We start from the raw sequence: 19,838 nt of genomic DNA, 5'->3' as shown, positions 1-19,838 counted from the left end.
TTGTCTATAAATGAAGCTACAAGGACAGGAAACAGCTTGGCCATTACACAAGGGCATGGCACCTCCACAAACACAGAATGCAGAGGAATGAACAAGAGAGGTGCTTAGCTATTAAGAGCTTGTCAACACGTCTCCTGGAAGAGGTGCCTAGTATGCTTCCAAGACTGAAAGGAGAACATGGAAGTAACAGAATCGGAACTTCTGCATTCTCTGACTGCTGAAATGGATAATACCACCTACAACTCAAGGACATTGTAAGGACAAATGTGACTACACTGGTAAAAAGCTGTAAGAGGTCTAGAGACACATAGACACAGTTGATGCTATTCCATTAGCTAAACTCTCTCTTCACAAAGGAAACTCTTCTTTTTCTAACTTCCTTATTAGAGAAATTTTAAATATACAGAAATGTAGACAGAATAGTCTATTAAGCACGCATATGCCAATATATCAGCTTCAACAAGTTTTAAATCATAGTTAGGCTTATTGTATACTTACCTTAACGCCTTTCTCCTTTTTACATTATTTTAAAATCAAATCTTAGGGCCGGCCTGGTGGCTCAGGCGGTTAGAGCTCTAAGCTGCTAACTCCGAAGGCTGCGGGTTCGATTCCCACATGGGCCAGTGGGCTCTCAACCACAAGGTTGCCAGTTCAATTCCTCGAGTCCCACAAGGGATGGTGGGCAGCCCCCCCTGCAACTAAGATTGAACATGGCACCTTGAGCTGAGCTGAGCTGCCGCTAAGCTTCCACTGAGCTCCCAGATGGCTCAGTTGGTTGGAGCGCGTCCTCTCAACCACAAAGTTGTCACTTCGACTCCCACATGGAATGGTGGGCTGTGCCCCCTGGAACTAGCAACGGCAACTGGACCTGGAGCTGAGCTGCACCCTCTACAACTAAGACTGAAAGGACAACAACTTGACTTGGAAAAAGTCCTGGAAGTACACACTATTCCCCAATAAAGTCCTGTTCCCCTTCCCCAATAAAAAAATCAAATCTTAGACATTCTATCAATTCATCTGTAATGATTTAATATGTATTTCTAAAAGGTAAGAGCTTAAAAGCAATTGATACCATGATCACATTTTAAATTAACAATAATTCCAAATATCTCGTCAATGTTCACATTTCCAATTGTCTCATAGGCATGTATTTTTTGCAGTTAAGTCAGGACGCAAATAAGGTCTGCACATTTCAAGTGGTTGATATTTTCCTTAAGTTCTTTTAACCGATAGATTTTTCTTCCTTCTTTTATTTTTATTGCAGTTTGTTTGTTGAAAAAACTGTCATGTGGCCTATAGAATCACTGCTTCTTAAACTGTAATACACACAAATCCCCTGGCACTTGACCAAACTCAGATTCTGAATCAGTAGGTCTGGGTGGACCTAAGGTTCTACATTTCTAACAAACTTTCAGTGGTGCTGTTGCTGCCATTTGACAGACTAAACTGAGTAGCCAAATTGCAGTATATCCCACGATCTGGATTATGCTGATTGAAAATTATAGTGTATGTATTTTAACATGCTCCTCTGACCTCTGTATTTCCTAAATTAGTAGTTGAGTCCAGAGACTTGATCAAATTTATAAGTTTTCTTCTTTTTTTTTTCTTTTTCTTCCTTCCTTCCTTCCTTCCTTCCTTCCTTCCTTCCTTCCTTCCTTCCTTCCTTCCTTCTTTCCTTCCTTCCTTCTTTCCTTCCTTTCTTCTTTCCTTTTATCCTTCCTTCCTTCCTTTTGTATAGGTAGTGTTTTTTCTTCCATCAGGAAGCACATAAAACATAATGTTTGCTTGTCTCTTTGTTAGTAATGCTAGTAGCTTGACTTTCAAGGCCTATATCCATTGATTCATTATAGGTTACAAAATGATGATATTCTAATTCTCTCATTTTTTCTTCATTTATTGTCTCAAATATTACCATAAAGACAAATCTCTCCTCATCTACTCTTTAGTTACCTAGTGGTATAGTTCGTTAAGAATCCCAGGGGGAAAAACTTTATTCTTTTCCTTTATTTACCAATTTTCAAAATAATGAGTTGATTTACTGACATCTTCCAATGATAATCAATTAGATTTTTGTTATTTTTTTTAATTTGGTGGTGATTTTTGTTGCTGTTGCTTTTAGATTCATTACAAACTCATAGATTTAAACGTATCTGATGTATTTTAATTCATTTCAGTTGTTATCTTCATATGAAAAACTATTCAAGTTGGCGTCTAAGTCCTTTTGACACAACCCTCGTGATTTTTTAATTGCTTCCTTGCTCTTTTGTATGATAAGATGTTCCAGAATTGACTTTTATTACATTTCCTGACCCAGATCTGCAATCAACCATTTCTCCAAAGGCCATTGTTCCTTGTAGTATTTTAAAATTATAATGTGAGTGGTATGGTGCTCATTGCCACTAGGTTAATATAATGGAAACTTCTTAATCCCATAAATATATTCTTCAATATTTTCAGGTGGAAATATATATATATATATATATATATATATATATATATATTAAAGATTTTATTGGGGTAGGGGAACAGGACTTTATTGGGGAACAGTATGTACTTCCAGGACTTTTTTCCAAGTCAAGTTGCTGTCCCTTCAATCTTAGTTGTGGAGGGTGCCGTTCAGCTTCAAGTTGTTGTCCTGTCAGTCTTAGTTGTGGAGGGCGCAGCTCAGCTCCAGGTCCAGTTGCTGTTGCTAGTTGCAGGGGGCACAGCCCAACATCCCTTGTGGGAGTCGAACTGGCAACCTTGTGGTTGAGAGGACGTGCTCCAACCAACTGAGCCATCCGGGAGCTCAGTGGCAGCTCAGCTCAAGGTTCCGTGTTCAATCTTAGTTGCAGGGGGTGCTGCCCACTATCCCTTGCAGGACTAGAGGAGTTGAACTGGCAATCTTGTGGTTGAGAGCCCACTGGCCCATGTGGGAATTGAACTGGCAGCCTTCGGAGTTAGGAGCATGGAGATCTAACTGCCTGAGCCACCGGGCTCGCCCCCGGAAATATATATTATATATGAAATATTTAATACTATTACTGCATTGCTCAGAAAATGCTGCCTTGTTTCTACTGAACTTCAAAACTGTTATATAAATAAAAATATTTCTGATTTGTTTTATTAAATGTACCATACAAACAAAAAAGCATCATTCTTACAGTAGTGAATATTTTGCAATAAAAAGTCAGCACAGACCTTGGGCAAATTACTTAACTTCTCCTAAATCCAATTTCATGATCTGAAAAATACTTTCCTTATAGGACTGTTAATGATACAGCTATTATTCACCAAGTATTTATCAGAAGCCAGACAATTTATAAACATTTTCTCTATCCATGTAGCAACATTTTCAAGTAAGTAGTTTTACCCCATTTTGTAAATTAATAAACTTTTCCAAGGTGACATAGCTGGTTAAGTGTCAGAGCCATTACTTTAACACAGGTCTCTCTGGCTCCATGCTTTTAACCTAGAGTGTAGGTGGCAAGTAAATGAGAGAATAAATATATGGTGCCTTTGGCCAAGTGCTTGACAAATGGTGTTCAATAAAAAATGAGTTACAGGTAACAGAAGTGGCCATGGGAAATCTGTGTGTGGCATTTGGGATAAGAGATGGGAGGGTGGACAGGGCGGAGGAGGTCGACCAGCTTTCTGCTTTACCAGGTCTTCTGACTCATTGATATCCCTCTTACTAATTTCCCATGTTGGGTCTAACCTATGTGCTACATGACAGATGCTCTCATGTCCGAGCTCAAGGTCAGCCCTCAAGAGTTCAGGCTGGCACCTTCTGTCATGTTGTCTTTTGAATATGCTCAGCAAGTGGCAGGAGTCCGGAGGCAAGCTTGCTTTGGCCTCTTCCCCATACATCACGTGTCATTAGCTGCTACACAGTTTTTTGTTAAAAACAAAATTCACTAGACTGACAGATTCATCTGCTAATGTCAGGAGGCATCAGAGCCAATTACAGGAAATCTCAAAAGGCAAGTAGGGTCACTTTTCACAAAATGGGATGAAGAAAAGGAAACTAGTCTCGTCATTAAAAAGGACAAATACATTTTCTTCTCAGCATGCTCACCCCAGGAAAATAGAAAGATTTCTATTAGTACATGGCTTCATTATGATTGCTTTGAATAATTTCAAATCAAAGCATGGCTCCCACACACAGCCAATGTATCATTAACCATTTTGAGCGAGGGAGCAGTATTTTCCGTTGTAAGTGATATCTTTAAAATTTAGAGCAAATCTAGGTATATAGCACAAAGTTTTTACATTCTTTCAAGATAACAAATAATCACATACATTGTTTAAAATCATCTGGAAAGGAGACTAGTTGTTTGTTTTAATTTGAATTCAGACCTGGAAGATTCTGGGATCTGGTTATTCTGATGTACACCTAACATGTACTCAAGTCTTGAGCAAGAGAGGTACAAATTTCCTTGTGTTGGAGGAAAGCCTCCTGCAGAGGTTTAGGGGCATGGTCCCCACTCTACCCTTAACTCAAACAAACTGAGGATTTAGACCAGGGGTGTCCAAACTGCATCCCATGGGCCAACTGCAGCCCGAAATCCATTTTTATTGGCCCGCAGCAAATTCCAAAAATATATTTAGTTTACTTAAATAAACCAGGTGAGGCAATACATACTTTACCTTGAGTGAGTGGCCCGGCTGTTTGTGTATTTTACCGCAGATAGCCCTTGGTGAAAAATGTTGAAAAAAGTTTGGACACCCCCGGTTTAGACCAACTGAGAAAGTTTAGAGTCCACACAAGAGCACCCTCTTTCCTGATACCAATTGCATATTTGGGGGTGAGAGGGCCCCCTAAAACTATCAGGTAAAGTAATTTGCTGAGACTGACAGAACTCACTGAAAACTATTATACTCATGGTTACAGTTATTCACCCTTTTGCTTTGACGTTTGGATACTCCTATATCCGAAAGAATATATCCAAAATTTTATACATAAAAATAATGTCATTTATGTACAAAGCAGCTCAAATTGTTATTATTAAATGCATAAAATAGTAAAAATATCAACTTTTTTGTTTTTTGTGACACATTTTGGAAACAAAAACTTGAAATCAATTAACGCAATGAAAGAGTTAAGGGAAAGGATACAGATTTAAATCAGCCAAGGGACGACATGCATAGGGCAAAGTCCAGGAGAAGTACCAAGTCCAGAGCCTCCATTCTCCCTGTGAATTATAATGTGTTACTTTCTCAGCACCAATGTCTGAAAATATGGACAAAATATTGCCAACCAGGAAAACTTGCTAGAACCTCTGTGTTCAGAGATTTTATTAGGGCTTTATTGCACAGACATGATTAATTGCCTACTTGGCTGATCTCAGTCTCCAGTTTCTGAGCATGACTGAAAGTCTCCATCCTAAATCACACTAGTGGTCTTTCTGGCGTGGCCAGCCCCTACCCTAAATTATATTGTTAGTTTAGGACAAATCTCAGACCTATTTTGGGGGCAAGGTTAAATTCTTTACTACCCAGCTGCATTATGTAGGAGGTTTGGCCTGGAAAAAGACCAACCATGTTAAAAATTAGGATAATGATAACAACAGCTACTTGTCAGATACCATGTCAAGCATTTTACAAATATCTCATTTAATCCTCACAACCGCCCTGGGAGGCAGGTCCACACTAGTTCCAGTGTGTAGATGAAAAAAATTGAGGTTTATATAGACTAAGTTGTATAGCAGCAGCATACACACAGTGCATAGAAGAGCCTGGGTTAGAGCTCACTGCTGAATGGTTCCAGTGCCCTTGCCATGTTGCCCTGTCAAAGTGAAGGCATGGCTGCCATATACAGATGGAGCCCAACTCCAAAGGGCTCCATCATTTTTGTCTTCTCTGAGAAGATTGCCTCCTAGAGCTGCACAATCCAGCAACCCATATATATAATGTCACAACTAGAAATATGGGGAAGAAATATTGGTGTGTGTTTGGTTATGCAACAACTTAACATTTTTAAGATTTTCAGATCTTTTTTTAGTTACTGATGGTGACACTGTGTAGCCATTCTAGCAGGTTTCTAGATTCTTCTATAGGCTGTTCTTTCCAAGAATATAAAACGTATGCTCTGAACTGCATACCTAGTTTTAAAATTCTGGATGGGATTTGTCGAGGAGCATTGCTTAGGTTTCATACACAATTTCATTAAGAAGTAGAGCAGCCCATACGTGAAGATATTGGTCAACAGTTCAATAATTAGTATGTAGTTTTCATATATGGGTTTATAGATATCCTGAAAAGTTCTATTTTTGTTTATTTGCCTATTTGAACAACCTGTATGATAAAATTGGGCAAACTTACTATCAATATTTATACAGAGGAAGCCAAATAAATGTATACACATTTTAAGAAAGGAAAAAAGTGTGTTAATTGTAATATTCTATATATACCAATAACAAAAGATGAATACAAGTCACGTTTGACTTCTGCAATTACAAGAGGTGCTCAAAGTGATTACAACAGCATCTAGACAATTTTGATTATGGTGAACTACTGTTTGAACACAGATGACATCTCTTAAAATGTGTATGCCTTTTTTTGGCAACCCCGGTATTTACATGAAGAAGAAAATTTTAGCAATTTTTTTTCTCTCCTAAGGCACATCAAGACCATAGGATGCTTGGGTATTTTAGAAAAGTGTACAATATTAATGTACTGCGTAAAATTGTATATCTTAGCTTCATAAAAGATGACCAGTTAAAAATTCCAGACAGAAAATGTTTTGAATATTTAAGTGATTTTGTTCATGTTAAAATGGTAACATACACTGAAATATACATGTTGAGAAGGCGAGACTTCCATTTTCATATTTTATTTGCAATGTGTAAATGTTTTTGTCTCAGAATGAGATAGCAGATTGACTTCACAATTAGAGCTAGAATATTGTATTTTAATTATCAATGCCAAACAATGTAACTTTGAAAGAAATAAACTTATTGTTAAGAAACCTATCCTATATGCAATCATATCTACACATCAATGGCTTTTCTCTTTGTATTCAGCTTAAAGGAATAGCTACCAGAAAACTGTGATTGTGATTAATTTTTAGTTGCTTTTAGATATTCTTCCAAACCTTTACTAGGCATTTCTGGATAGCAGCCAGATGACTGAGCAGATTAAAAAGGTGTTCTTCAGTTATCATACTGTAATAACAAGATCTTACATTGAGTAATTAATTTGTCAAAATCACTATGCTAAGCAGAATTGAAGATATGTACAAAAAGAGAAATAAGTGCTGAGGGAGACTGGGAAAGGATGGCAGAGATTTGAGGGTGGCAGGGAAGGCTTCACATGGGAGGTAATGCCTAGACTGAGTCATGCAGGATAAGTGGGAGCATGAATGAGAAAGGTGTGAAAGGAACAAAATGAGAACTAAGGCAAAGTCCCTTCTCTTGGCCTTCTTTGAACCCTTCTTTGTGGTTTCCTCTTTTATGTCTTGCCTGCCCATCACATGCAGCTTGTCTGATAAGAGGCACCTTAAAACACCTTCTCAGAAGCCCCCACCCTGGGAAGGCCTAGTAGGACTAGAGTCTCAGGGAACAAAGCCAGTTCTAGTTTGAACCTCAGAAAAAAGTGGTGAGATCCAGCGGATCAAGATAAGAGTCTGGACCAGGGTAGTGGCATTAAGGACCAAGCCTCAGCTGCCTGTAGTCTGGACAGATGTCATATGCTGGCTCCAGTGTGATTCAGCGCTAGTCATCAGAGTAAGAGACAGAGTATGTGTGGCCAAAGCCCTAATGAATAATTAAGAAAGTTCACTTTCCTGGGCTTCCTCTATGCAGTGTCTATCGCGCATGGCAAATTAGTGTGTGGTAGGTGGCTGGTCAAGGATTCCAGGATTCTGGGACCCCGCTAACTGCTATCCTGGCTGTGTGCATAATTTGCCTTAGATATTAGCTTAAACACATCCCTCGTGCTACCTTTAATCTACAGTGCCCTATGAGATAGTTATTATGTTCCCCATTTTATAACAGAGAGCTCAATGTTCAGAGCCATGAACGAAGTTACTCAGTACCACATAGCAGGGGGCAGTCTGTGGTCAAAGCCAGCTCTGCTTACTACCAAGCCAAAACATTAAAGGACTGCCTTTTATGCGCTGCCTAATCTCACTGTCTAAGGTGGCTCTGTGGCGCAATGGATAGCACATTGGACTTCTAATCTCACTGTCTGGCTGCAATAGTGAAAAATGAATGAAAGAATACAAAACAAAATCTAATGTTCATTATTTATCTTTTTTTTGTATTTCATTCTTTTACTCACGTTCACATTATGAAGTGCAATTAGTTGCAATCCTTTTTGTGAACAGTTGACATTTTCATTTTCTAATTAGTGCATTTGTTTTGTTCACCTTTCTGACTAAAGAGAATTGTTTTGCATTCTACATTCTAATTCTGAATTTCAGCTTTTAAAGGTGAGTAACTAAAACGTCCATCATAAGCAATTCTTTTTTTTTTCTTTCAAATTCATTGATTAGTACTTAAACACTTTCCTTTGGGGTTCTGGTAAAGAAAGATGGTGTTATGCCTTCCAATTGTGAGCCAAGGAAGTGTCCTTTCAAGTAAGGGTCTTGCCCCTGTGCAGGGGCTTGGCTCTTGATGCAGACCGTGCAATGTGGGCTGGGTTCTATCCTTGCATAAAAACACCATGAAGGATCACACCACCTATGAGAGCCCTAATGAAAATGTGGTCCCCAGAGTAATGCAGCTTCTTGTTCCCTTAATTAAATTCACCTCAGGTGATGTCGTGCAGTACTTTTATTCTCTGCTCAGACTAACACTGAAGGGGGACAAAAATACTATATAGCAAAGCTTTTTTTGTCTTCCAGTCACTGCCCTGAATGTGGACCACGTTTCAGTTTTTGTACAAAATCTGCTCTTCCTTCATTCAACATTTATTAACCAGTACCACCCACGGCCCACCCCATGTGTGGTCATTGTTATCATGCCCGAGGATTCAGCAAGTAGTACAATATATACTAACAGTCATTCATGTAATTAGGCGTTTGTATGCCATGAAATTGATTCAAAGCCTTATTTCACATTTCACAAAGGAAACTCTGTCATGGATTTGGATCAATTAGGGAGACATCAAATCTTTGATACTGAACTGATGATACTGATGGGATAATCCTCATCCTTAAGCTGATTCATGGATGGGCACACAGCGGTGCAACTGGGCACTAGCTGCTCCAAAAGGTTCCATGCATACTGTCTTCAGTGTGATGGGCAAACTCTGGAGTTGGTGGTGGGGCATCCTACAGTTTAGTTTGGACAGATAGGTCATGAAAGATCCTTTAATGAGAAATGCATGACTCCTGAGGACAATGCAACATTACAAATCAGTGAGGGAAAATAGTATAATATGGAGTATGAAGTACAGTATGAAGCCTAGGGCCTAATTGTCATGAGATTGAATGCTAGCTTATTTATCTGTGTGACTTATTGGGCAAGTTTCTTAACTCCTCCAGGCCTCAGTCTTGTCATCTGTAAATGGGGTTAATAGCAATATCTACTATATAGTTATTATGAGAATTAGGTAAGTTAATATTTGTAAAGCATGTAGACACTGCCTGATATATCGTGTTATATAAATATATGTTACAAAAATTCAAAAACAAATTTGATTGATCGATCATACTGTTCATGCTTAGTAAACTTAGATATGAATTACATGATAAAGATTGTCAATAATTTCTCCTTTTCACAATTATTGAAGTAGTTATTGTTACTTCAAGTTAGAAAATTTTTAAATTTAATTGTTTTACCCATTTGTGCATACTTACATACTCCACAATGCTTTAAAATGAGAATGAAGACAAATTAAAATTCTATAACATTTATAGAGATACATATGCACAAGGAAGTGCTTTGCAGTGCTGTTCCTAACAGAAAAATTGGAAACAACTTGGATGCCTACCAGCGGGAGACTAAATAAATGGTGACATATTCATAAAATGTGATACTATGCATTGTTTAAAATAAATGAATTAGCTCTACCAGAAAAAAGGGGTACATTTCAAGAACAATGTTAAGCATAAAGAACCCCAGAGGACTGACATGTACCGTATATATAATAAAATTTTACTTAAGATTTAAAAACTTGCCAAAGAAAGCTAATACTATTTTGGATGCATGCATATGTAGAAATGCATAGTAAAAACACAAATGTGAAGGATTTACAACAATATCAAAATGGTGATTTCAGTAAGGAGAGAAGGGATTGGAATCTTCCAGGAGCAGAACAAGGACTTCAATTTCATCTGTAACATTTTATTTCTCAAAATAAATAAACATATATATATATATGTACATATTCTGAAGAATACATGACAAAATGTTAACATTTATTAAATCAGGTTGGAGGTTACCTTATTACATTATTCTCTAATCTTTTTATTTATAGCCAAACGTATAATAAAAATAATAATTAACAGAATCCATTTAAATCCCTAACCATAATTCTAAAGTTTCCACCCATTGATTTTATTACTTTTTCTAGTTAATTAAAAAAAAGAATTTTAAAACATTAATATACCACCAGTTTTGCTGGTAATTCTATGAATGGCCCTATTTCATGAGGTTTAGGGAGCTCTTTGGCACACGAGCTCTAAAGGATGCACTCTCATTCTAGAAAGAATTTTAATGCCCTTTGTACATTAGTGTTAATGAGAGTCATGTAGATAAATCCCTAAGCAGTCCTTCTAAGGGTTGCATTTTTTGCTCAACCAAAAATAAAAAATAAAAAACAAAACACTCTCTCACCGTCCTGATTGATTCTGCTAGGCAAGCGTGTTGTATGTTTTCAGGTGCTTCAAATGAGGTAATAGGAAGCATTTATTTAGGGCACTTTGCTTTGCAAACTTTTTCAGCAGAAGAGTAAGGCAACTAATCATTCCTATGAATCTATGTAATGAATTACACTTTGAATATGTTATTGATTGGTGGAACAAACAGCACCATGACCCAGATTTTCCGTGTTACATATTGAGATGTGGCTGGTGTGCTCTGAGTTTGGCAATTCTCTGTTCATTGTGTAAATTAACTGGGACAATGACCTATGACTACAGATTTGCAGCTTTGTTGTTAAATATGCCGTCGACCTTTTTATGTCCTATGTATAGTGTAAAATTGTCATCAACTTAATTTTGTCAAATACCAGCATTCTAACTAGAAAACAATTTTCGTTGTCTGGAACATGAATGATTACAGTAGATATATTTTAAGGACCTTGATTTCAGTGCTATTTAGTATTGTGAAGATTATTAAATATGAGAGGGGGTGGGGATGAAGGAGAAGGTGATGGGATTAGAAAGCATAATCAATGACCACAAGATTGCCATGGAGATATGAAAGACAGTGTGGGGAATATAACCAATAATGCTGTAAAGATTTTATCTTTACACTTGTCTTATTGGGGAGACCATTTCATGGACGATGTGGGTGCCTGACCACCGCAGTGTACACCTGAAGCTGAAGCTGAATAATATCGAATGTCAACTACAATTTAATATGTATATAGTCACAGGATGTGGAGGACAGCACAGGGAATAGAGTCAGTGAAACTGTAACAGCTATATACGATGTCAGAAGGGTAGTAGATTGGGAAAGGGAGGTTAACACTTTGTGAGGGCTATAAATGTCTAATTAGTACATTGTTTCGTACACCTGAAACTAATAACACACACACACACACACACACACACACATACACAACAAAAACAAAACTTGATTTGATGTGGGCCCATTACCAGCTGAGTAAAATGTTTAAATTGCAAAAAAAGATAAAGATTATTAAACATGAAATTTATTCATACATTCTTTATTATTTATTGGCTGCTCACTATGTACCGTTGGGTCCTAGAGATACAGTGATGACCAAGACAATGACACGCTATTTAAATTGTTAACAATTGAGTAACTAACAGAGTCAACAAAACAGGTCATTATAATATAGTGAGATAAGTACTATATGTGGGATATATAAAGGATATGAAAGGAGTATATTGTACAGAAACCCATCTCACTCTAGGAAGATCAAGGTGAGAGATCATGGAATGCTTCCTGGTGGTAGTACCTATGTTGATCTTTCATTTGGAGACTGGAGGAAGAGTCGTCCAAGCAGGGAAATCAGCACATGGAAAAGCCCAGAGACAAGAAAAGAGAAAGTATACTTTCTGCCAATGTTCAGGTTGTTACGTTGGTGTGAAGAGCCTTTACTACTCTGGGGTTGTCTCTCTTTGGAATTTCTAGCTCAAGTCATCTGAGAAAGGCCACAGGATGTCAACCATTTGAACTCTTAGACTGATCCTCAGCCCAATGCCTAGACCTCATCCAAAACCAATTAAATCAGAATTTCTGGGGGCTGCTTCCAGGTGTTGGCATTTTTTAAAATCTCTTGAGAAAATGTGAATACTATTCAGTCAGATTGAGAATCACTAATCCACAGGATAAATCCTGAGAGGTGTTGATTTATCAGATGTGTAGACAAGTAAGAAAGGCAGAAATGCTGTGCAAGGGAATTGGCAAAATGAACCGGCTCTGAAGAAATGCCCTTTGAAATCATACCCACCAGCTATGCATGTAAGTGCAAAGCAGTAAGTGTAACTCATATTCTGGAACTGGCTCTTGACATATTCAGATAGATAGCACTTCATGCTTTTTTCAATTATTCACTTATTCCAAAACACTTAGCTAATACTTACTATATGTCAGTATGGTAGGTGTTGTGTGTGTGTATATATATACATATATGCCATTTGATGTCTTACCATTGAAAATTTCCCAGTTCAGTAATGAGACAATTTCTAAATAGTCACATCATGTGACAGTACTATACAGAGTTGAGTACATGTTGCCCAGTTGGGCAGTGGTGTCAGGCAAAATATCAGAGAACAGCTAAATTTTGAAGGATGAACAGGAGTTAGCAATTCTGAGCAATGAGACAGAAAGAGTTTTAGTGTCCTTGGAGCAAAGAATATGAGAAGCATGGCAAAGAAAATGAGGTTAGAAAACTGGGTTAGTTACCAAAAATCAAGAGACCTCTCCCTCCTTGTTGCCAACTAGCCACAACACACTCTGACATGCTCTGTGTACCTGGAAAGCTGCGTTTTTGTAAGTCTCCATAAGGTTAAAAAGGCCACCTATATGATGGTCTTTGGAAGAAGACAAAAGGCTGAAATTGGGAGTTCAGAGTTCTGAGAGTGACCCAGAGACAGGTGGTGATATGGAATCTATTGAGGTTCTTGAGGACCAGCTAAATCACAGCTATAGTAAGTACTAACGGTGTGTGGCACTAGGCAGCCAGCCTCTAAGATGGCCTCCAATGAGCCCTGCCTCCTAGTACGAACACCACACCCTTATGAAATTCTCTTTATTCAGTGTGCACTGGACTTATTGACTCTATTCTAAAGAATACAATATGGTAGAAATGTCATTTCTGATATTAGGTCATAAGAGAAACTATGGTTTCCATTTCACTCTCTCTCTCTCTCCTTCCCTCCCTCCCCAGCCAATCCTTCAGATGAGACTACATCTGTGGCTGACAAATTGATTGCAACTTAATTTAGAGACCTTGTACCAGAGACACTTAATTCAGATTCTTTTGAAATCTCACAAAGACTATACTCATTTGTTGTTTTAAGCAACCGTGTTTTGGGATAATCTGTTATGCAGCAATAGATAAAGAATACAGTCATTATTCACTTAAGATTTCTTTATATTCTACATCTTCTGTGAAGACCTCACAGATTGGCTCCAGAAAGCAATTATTATTAATAACCCTGTTTGCCCCTTGAGAAATAAGGTTAATTTCAGACCTGAAATATGTAAAAATAAGAATGAAGAACTAAGGGGCAAGATGGTGAAGATTACAGTTGCTGGCACTATTAAGAGTCTGTTCTGATGGCACATGGTCTCTTCCCTCTGAGAGTGATGCCCAACTTCCTGCCTCTGCCATCACCCACACACGACCAGAGCGTAATGTTCAAAGTGTGTCATGTTCAAAGCTGGATGAGCACTCAGGATGACATCTTGGAGCCTTACTACAGATATGCTGCTGAGCATAACCCTTTGTCCATTGGGCTACCCTCTTTCCACTTCCATCTATTTTACCACAGTCCGGAAGTTCAGGATGATTTGGACTTTGTGTGTTTATCTAGCCTTTCTGGCCTACCTTTCCTTTTATTTTAGCATGATGTAATATGTTTTCTTCAAATGTTCCTGAGAAAATGTTTTTGTCATTAACTAGAAACCTGCCCAGACTTATTCTACCATAGAAAACAATTTGAAGAGCCGAGTCTACAGTGAAGACTATTTCAGTCTTTGAATCATTTGTTTAATTACACATTTGAGAAAGTATGGTAAAAAATATAACAGAATATTTTAGAATCCTTCTAAATATACAGTTTATTATTTGTTTAGAGCCTAATCCATTTCTTCTCAATTTTGTAACACAGGAGAAGAAAACCTCCTGGCAATTTTACGACGAAGATGGTGGAAGTATATGATCCTGGGACTCATAGACCTGGAAGCAAATTACTTGGTGGTCAAGGCCTATCAGTACACGACTCTGACTAGTATCCAGGTACTGATGGCTCTCCTTTCCTTCTCATCTTCCTCAATTTCCAGATGTAGTTTAATTTCAGTTGAGTCATGTGGGAATCTGCATACTACTCCATAAGTTTTGCAACAAGAGGGAAATTGGCTGTATAAACTGGACTTTATTTCTGTGTCTTACTAATTTTTTGTAATTCAAATATAATTGGACATCTTTTTCCTCCTCAATTTTAATACAGCATAGTAACCATTGACTAGGTAGGAAAATAATCTGTAGCTACGAATACTGCCAACTAACTTTATGGCAGTAGGAGAATTATTAATAGCCATAGAAATAATCTATTTTAATCGAAACTTATAACATTTCAGAATATCTTCATGGACTCTGATTAAGTAATCAAAGTGCTTAATAATCTTTTCTTTTAGCTTTCTTTAATGTAGAGATTTTGCAAACTGGAGGTACAGAATTTTTCTTGAAGAGCTAAATTCCTAAAATGTGTAATGCATGAAGATAGCCACTGCATCCTCTCTTCCTCTCACTTTTGCTTTTACACACATGCGTGTACCCATACATGCGTGTACACAATGGCAAGTTTAACTTAGGTTTTCACAATTTCCACCAGACACCACTTATATTCCTCATTACACCATAAATAAGCTTGACTATTTTTGTTTCACCCTTGTTTCTCTTTTTATGGCAATATTATAAATTTATACTCATTCCAAAGCTCCAAGATGAACACAAAACATTGTTCCATATTAGATATTTCTTAGATTTGATACTTCAACAACATTTCTGCCATCCTAATGATTTGCTTAGAAACAACAATAACAAAAACGGAGAAACAATCAGGCAAACAATGAATAAATTTAGATTATATAGATTGAATAGGAAATTATCTAAACTGGATTTAAATGGGGCTACAGACTTCTTCCTGCATGCCTAATGCGAGACAGAAAGAATGCTTATCCACAACGATTAAAGGGTAGTCTGGTGCTCTATTCTGATTGGACCACACTAATTGGCATAGACCTGGACTTCTGAACTAATACGGGATGAGATTTCTCTGAGGGGCTGAGACAACTGTTTCTCAATAGAAGTACTACTGGCATATTGGGTGGGCATATTGGGTGGCATTTTTCATGATGTGTGTCCCTTTCCTGCTTTACTTGCCATTTAACATTCCTAGCCCTTGCCCACTAAATGCCAATAGCATCTCTTTTAGCCTTTGAAACAACCAACAATGTTTTCATGGATTGCTAAATGTCCTGTAGCAGAGAGGTTCCATCTCTGGTTGAGCATCACAGGCTCAGCAATCAGCACTCACTCCTAGAGTCAGGATGGGATCAATCCCACCCAATCACATATCTGTCACCACTGAGGGAGAGGTGAGGAGGATGGATGCTGGGAGAACAACCACAGTGCTGCTGCATAGACCAGCTTAGTGCCCACCTCACTTCAGTAAGCCCCACCAAGACAACAGCTCTCTCTCTCCTCTGCTTCCATGGCACTTGGTTTTTCAGCTCTGTCTCCAGAGCCTGTCTTACCTTGGATATTTCTATCTACTCCACGCAACTGGGAGTTCTTTCACAGGGATGATTTCTTACCTTTGAATCTCTAATACCTAGTAGAAAATCCAGCACATATTAGGTATTCAATAAATGTTCAAAGAAGTTAATTAAATTGCATTGATTTCCAGTATTTGGGGGCACAGAAATTCCCAGCAGTTCTCTACCTAAAAGTGGAGGCCTGCAGAATGTCTTTACAGGTATGGTAGGAGAATGCTAGCTTCAGGGCAGAACTGGGCCCGTTAAACCCGAGTCAAAAATTATAAATGGACCTAGGGGAGAAGGAGGAGGAGACTTCCCCCTGTGGAAATACAGTTGACTTGTTTTTTCTGTTAAGCATTGAAAAGTCATAACCAATTGCTGGTTCCTTAAGTCCTACAGGTTTTTAAAAATTTTCTTTCAATTTTTCAGTTTGTTGTTAACAGTGACAATTTATTCTTAACAACTGGTTCCCTGGTTCTCAGGTGTTTAGTTCAATCCATGTCATATACCACCACTAATCCATTCACTTACCTCTCTCAAATTAGCTATCTGACACCCTATTTAATACTGTGTTCTATGAAAGGTTTATTTTAATTCTGTAGAAAGACAAGGAAATAATAATGCCCCTGAAATATTAATAGGTTTTCATTGTAACTTATGGAGTACAGGATAGGGGGAAGTGAAAAAGCAAGCTGAATCTCACAATACTAGAACCATCTGGCCAGCTGTAACAAATAAACCTATTAAAAAATAATAAATGGTCCGAACAGAAGGCATTTGCCCTGGGAACCATGCTTGTAGTACTGTTTAGTAATTTGATCCCATTCACTCACTGCAAATCGGTATAACTAACAAGGACCTCTAATGATTTTCCCTAGTTTCTATAAATATTAATTGAGCATATAATATGTGCTCCGCTTTTAGTTGTTCACATTAATCAATAAGGAAAATACATTAATTAAGAATGAAAAATATGCTAGTTATTGCAGGTTATATAAAGAGAAATGAACCGATCTTGCACTCCAGGAGCTCATGAACTTATAAAGGGGATAACAGAGACAGTCTACACAGATTGATAATAATACCACATATTGCAAGAGAACAGACACCTAAGTGCTCTAGTTTTCAAAGGAGGTGGAAATGATATTTATTTTCCAAGACAAGCAAGTACCCATTTAGACGAGACTATAAAATGGGATAAAATGTAGAGAGGATAAAATGTAAGTACAGTTTTGCACCTGCAGTGAAGGGCATGACAGAACCTTGGGGACAGGAAACCTGAGGAATATGGTTGGAGAACAGTTATTCTGGTTTGATTCATCCAGTTAAAAAATAATTACTGAATCCTTCTATGTTTAATACAGTGTATTAGGTGGTGAACACACTTGTGAGCAAAAACAGATATTGTCTTTATTCTCATGGAGCTTCCAGTCAAATGGGGAAGACAGCCTTTGGTCAAATAACCAAATGAATGGATGTATCATTATAATTGGTGTAACTGTTCCAAAAGAAAGCAACACAGTTCTATGAGAACATTTGTAAAAACAACCTGACCTAAACTGGGGGGTTGGAAAAGATTTTCCTAAAGAACTGATGATGGAGCTGAGATCTGAAAGAGGAGTAGAAGGTTAGTTGGGAGGGAAAGGTGTCCAAGCAAAGAAGGCAACATGATCAAGGCCCTGCTGTGAGAAAGACCATGGCAAGGGCGAGGTTGTGGCCAAGGTATGTGTCTGGGCAAGGAGAGTGAAGAGAAGAGTGGTAAACAATGGCTTGGAGAAGGAGGCAGGGGCCAGAGTCCATGAGCCTTGATGGCCAGGTCAGGGGTTTGAATAGTTACACCAAGTGCCACCGAAAGCCAAATATGAGTTTTACAGACGACTGAGACTGTAGTATGGAGAACAGATAGAAACAATGGGTGGTCATAAACAAACAGAGGAACACAGAGCCAAAAAGTTAAGTCGGGGCCATATTGTCAGAGATCTTCCATGCCAGGATGAAGAATGTGACTTAATTTTATCGGTAAAAGAGAGCAATGCTTTCTGAAGAAATAAATGATAGGATGAGACCCAACAGCCGTTTTTCAAAGCATTTCTATTTCAACCAGACAGCCTTTATTAGCAGCTGGCGGAGCATAAAATACTTTTGCATTCTGATTCTCTTAATAACAGTGATGTAGGACTTAAAGATCCCCTCCTTGCTTTATCCTCTTGCCCTTTTAGTTCAATCACCAAATTTATGAATAAATGTCACAAACAATTGATAAATGAAGCTTGAGAAGAAAAATATATTTTTGAAATGATGACAAATTCAGAGAATTTCAAAAATATAGAGTTCTTCGAATTGTTCTTACAGCTTTCCCCAATGGTGACATTTTATATGACTTTAGTATAATGTCAAAACCAGGATATAGACATTCGTACAATACTGTTAACTAGACTACAGACCTTATTCAGTTTTCATCCCTTTTTCCTTCACTCCATTGTGTGTGTGTGTGTGTGTGTGTGTGTGTGTGTGTAGTTCTACGCAGTTTGATGCCACATATTGGCATACCACATTTTATTGCACTTCGCAGATACCATACTGCACTTTTTACAAACTGAAGGTTTTGTGGCAACCCTGCATCAAGCAAATATATCAGCGCCATTTTTTCAACAGGCTCAACTGACGGTTAGCTTTTTTTTAGCAATGCAGTATTTTAAATTAAGGTATATACATTTTTTAGACATAATGCGATTACCCGCTTAATAGACCATAATATAGTGTAAACACAACTTTTAAATGCACTGGAAAATCAAACAATCCCTGTGACTTGCTTTATTGTGATATTCTCTTCGTTGCAGTACTCTGGAACCAAATCTGTAATATCTCCAAGGGCATGCCTGTGTGGGTTTGTGTAACGACTACCCAACTCAGGAGGCAGAACTGTCCCGTCACCCATCCCTCGTGGTACCCCTGTGATGTCACACCCATTTCATCACCCTTATCCCTGTTATCTAGCAACCATTAATCCATTCTCCATCCAAATAATTTTGTCCTCTGGAGAATGCCATATAACATAGAATTACACGGTATTTAACCTTTTGAGATTGGCTTTTTACTAAGCAAAATATCCTCAGTCCACCCAAATTGTTTCATGTATCAATAGTGTGTTCCTTTTTGTTGTTGAATCGTGTTCTGTGGTATAGATATACCAAGTTTGTTTAACCATCGCCTGTTGAAGGACATTTGGATTGTTTCTAGCTTTGAGCTTTTACAAATAAAGCTGCATTCATGTGCAGGTTTTTGTGTTAATATAAGATTTCATTTCTCTGGGGTAAGTGCTCAAAAGTGCAATTGCTGAATCATATGGAAAGTCCCTATTTGGTTTTAAAAACTGTCAAACAACTTTCTAGAGTGGCTCTATCATTTCACATTCCCACCAGCTATGTATGAGAGGCCCAGTTGCTCCCCATCCTCACCAGCATTTGGTGGCATTGTTATTTTTTTATTTTACCCATTCAAAAAAGTATGTAGTGATATTTCTTTGTGGTTTTAATTTGCATTTTCCAAATGGCTAATAATGTTGAACATCTTTTGGAAAAAAATATTTTTTAACTTTGACTTTATAGTCAGAAGCTAAAAAAAATTAACAATGGCAAAAGAGATAACGTTTATTCAGGACAAAGTTAACAAAAGAGAGACACTGAAATGAAGAAACCCAGCCCTTTTCTTCATTAGAAAGTAAAAAGATGG

The 19,838-nt window shown here is 37.8% G+C and overlaps 1 protein-coding gene across 4 annotated transcripts in view; it reads left to right on the top strand.

The window, feature by feature from the left end:
• Window positions 1–19,838, top strand: part of SLC35F1 (solute carrier family 35 member F1) — a 385,011-nt gene that overhangs the window by 292,789 nt on the left and 72,384 nt on the right. For all 4 annotated transcript variants that reach the window (XM_081038689.1, XM_081038691.1, XM_081038692.1 and 1 more), the window contains exon 3: window positions 14,456–14,583. In XM_081038689.1, the coding sequence (XP_080894815.1) occupies window positions 14,456–14,583 (128 nt within the window). The remainder of the gene's footprint in view (window positions 1–14,455; window positions 14,584–19,838) is intronic.

This window comes from Rhinolophus hipposideros, assembly GCF_964194185.1.
Source record: "Rhinolophus hipposideros genome assembly, chromosome: 3".
Taxonomy (NCBI): domain Eukaryota; kingdom Metazoa; phylum Chordata; class Mammalia; order Chiroptera; family Rhinolophidae; genus Rhinolophus; species Rhinolophus hipposideros.
The sequence above is the reverse complement of the archived record's forward strand: the minus strand, read 5'-3'. Positions and strand labels throughout refer to the sequence as shown.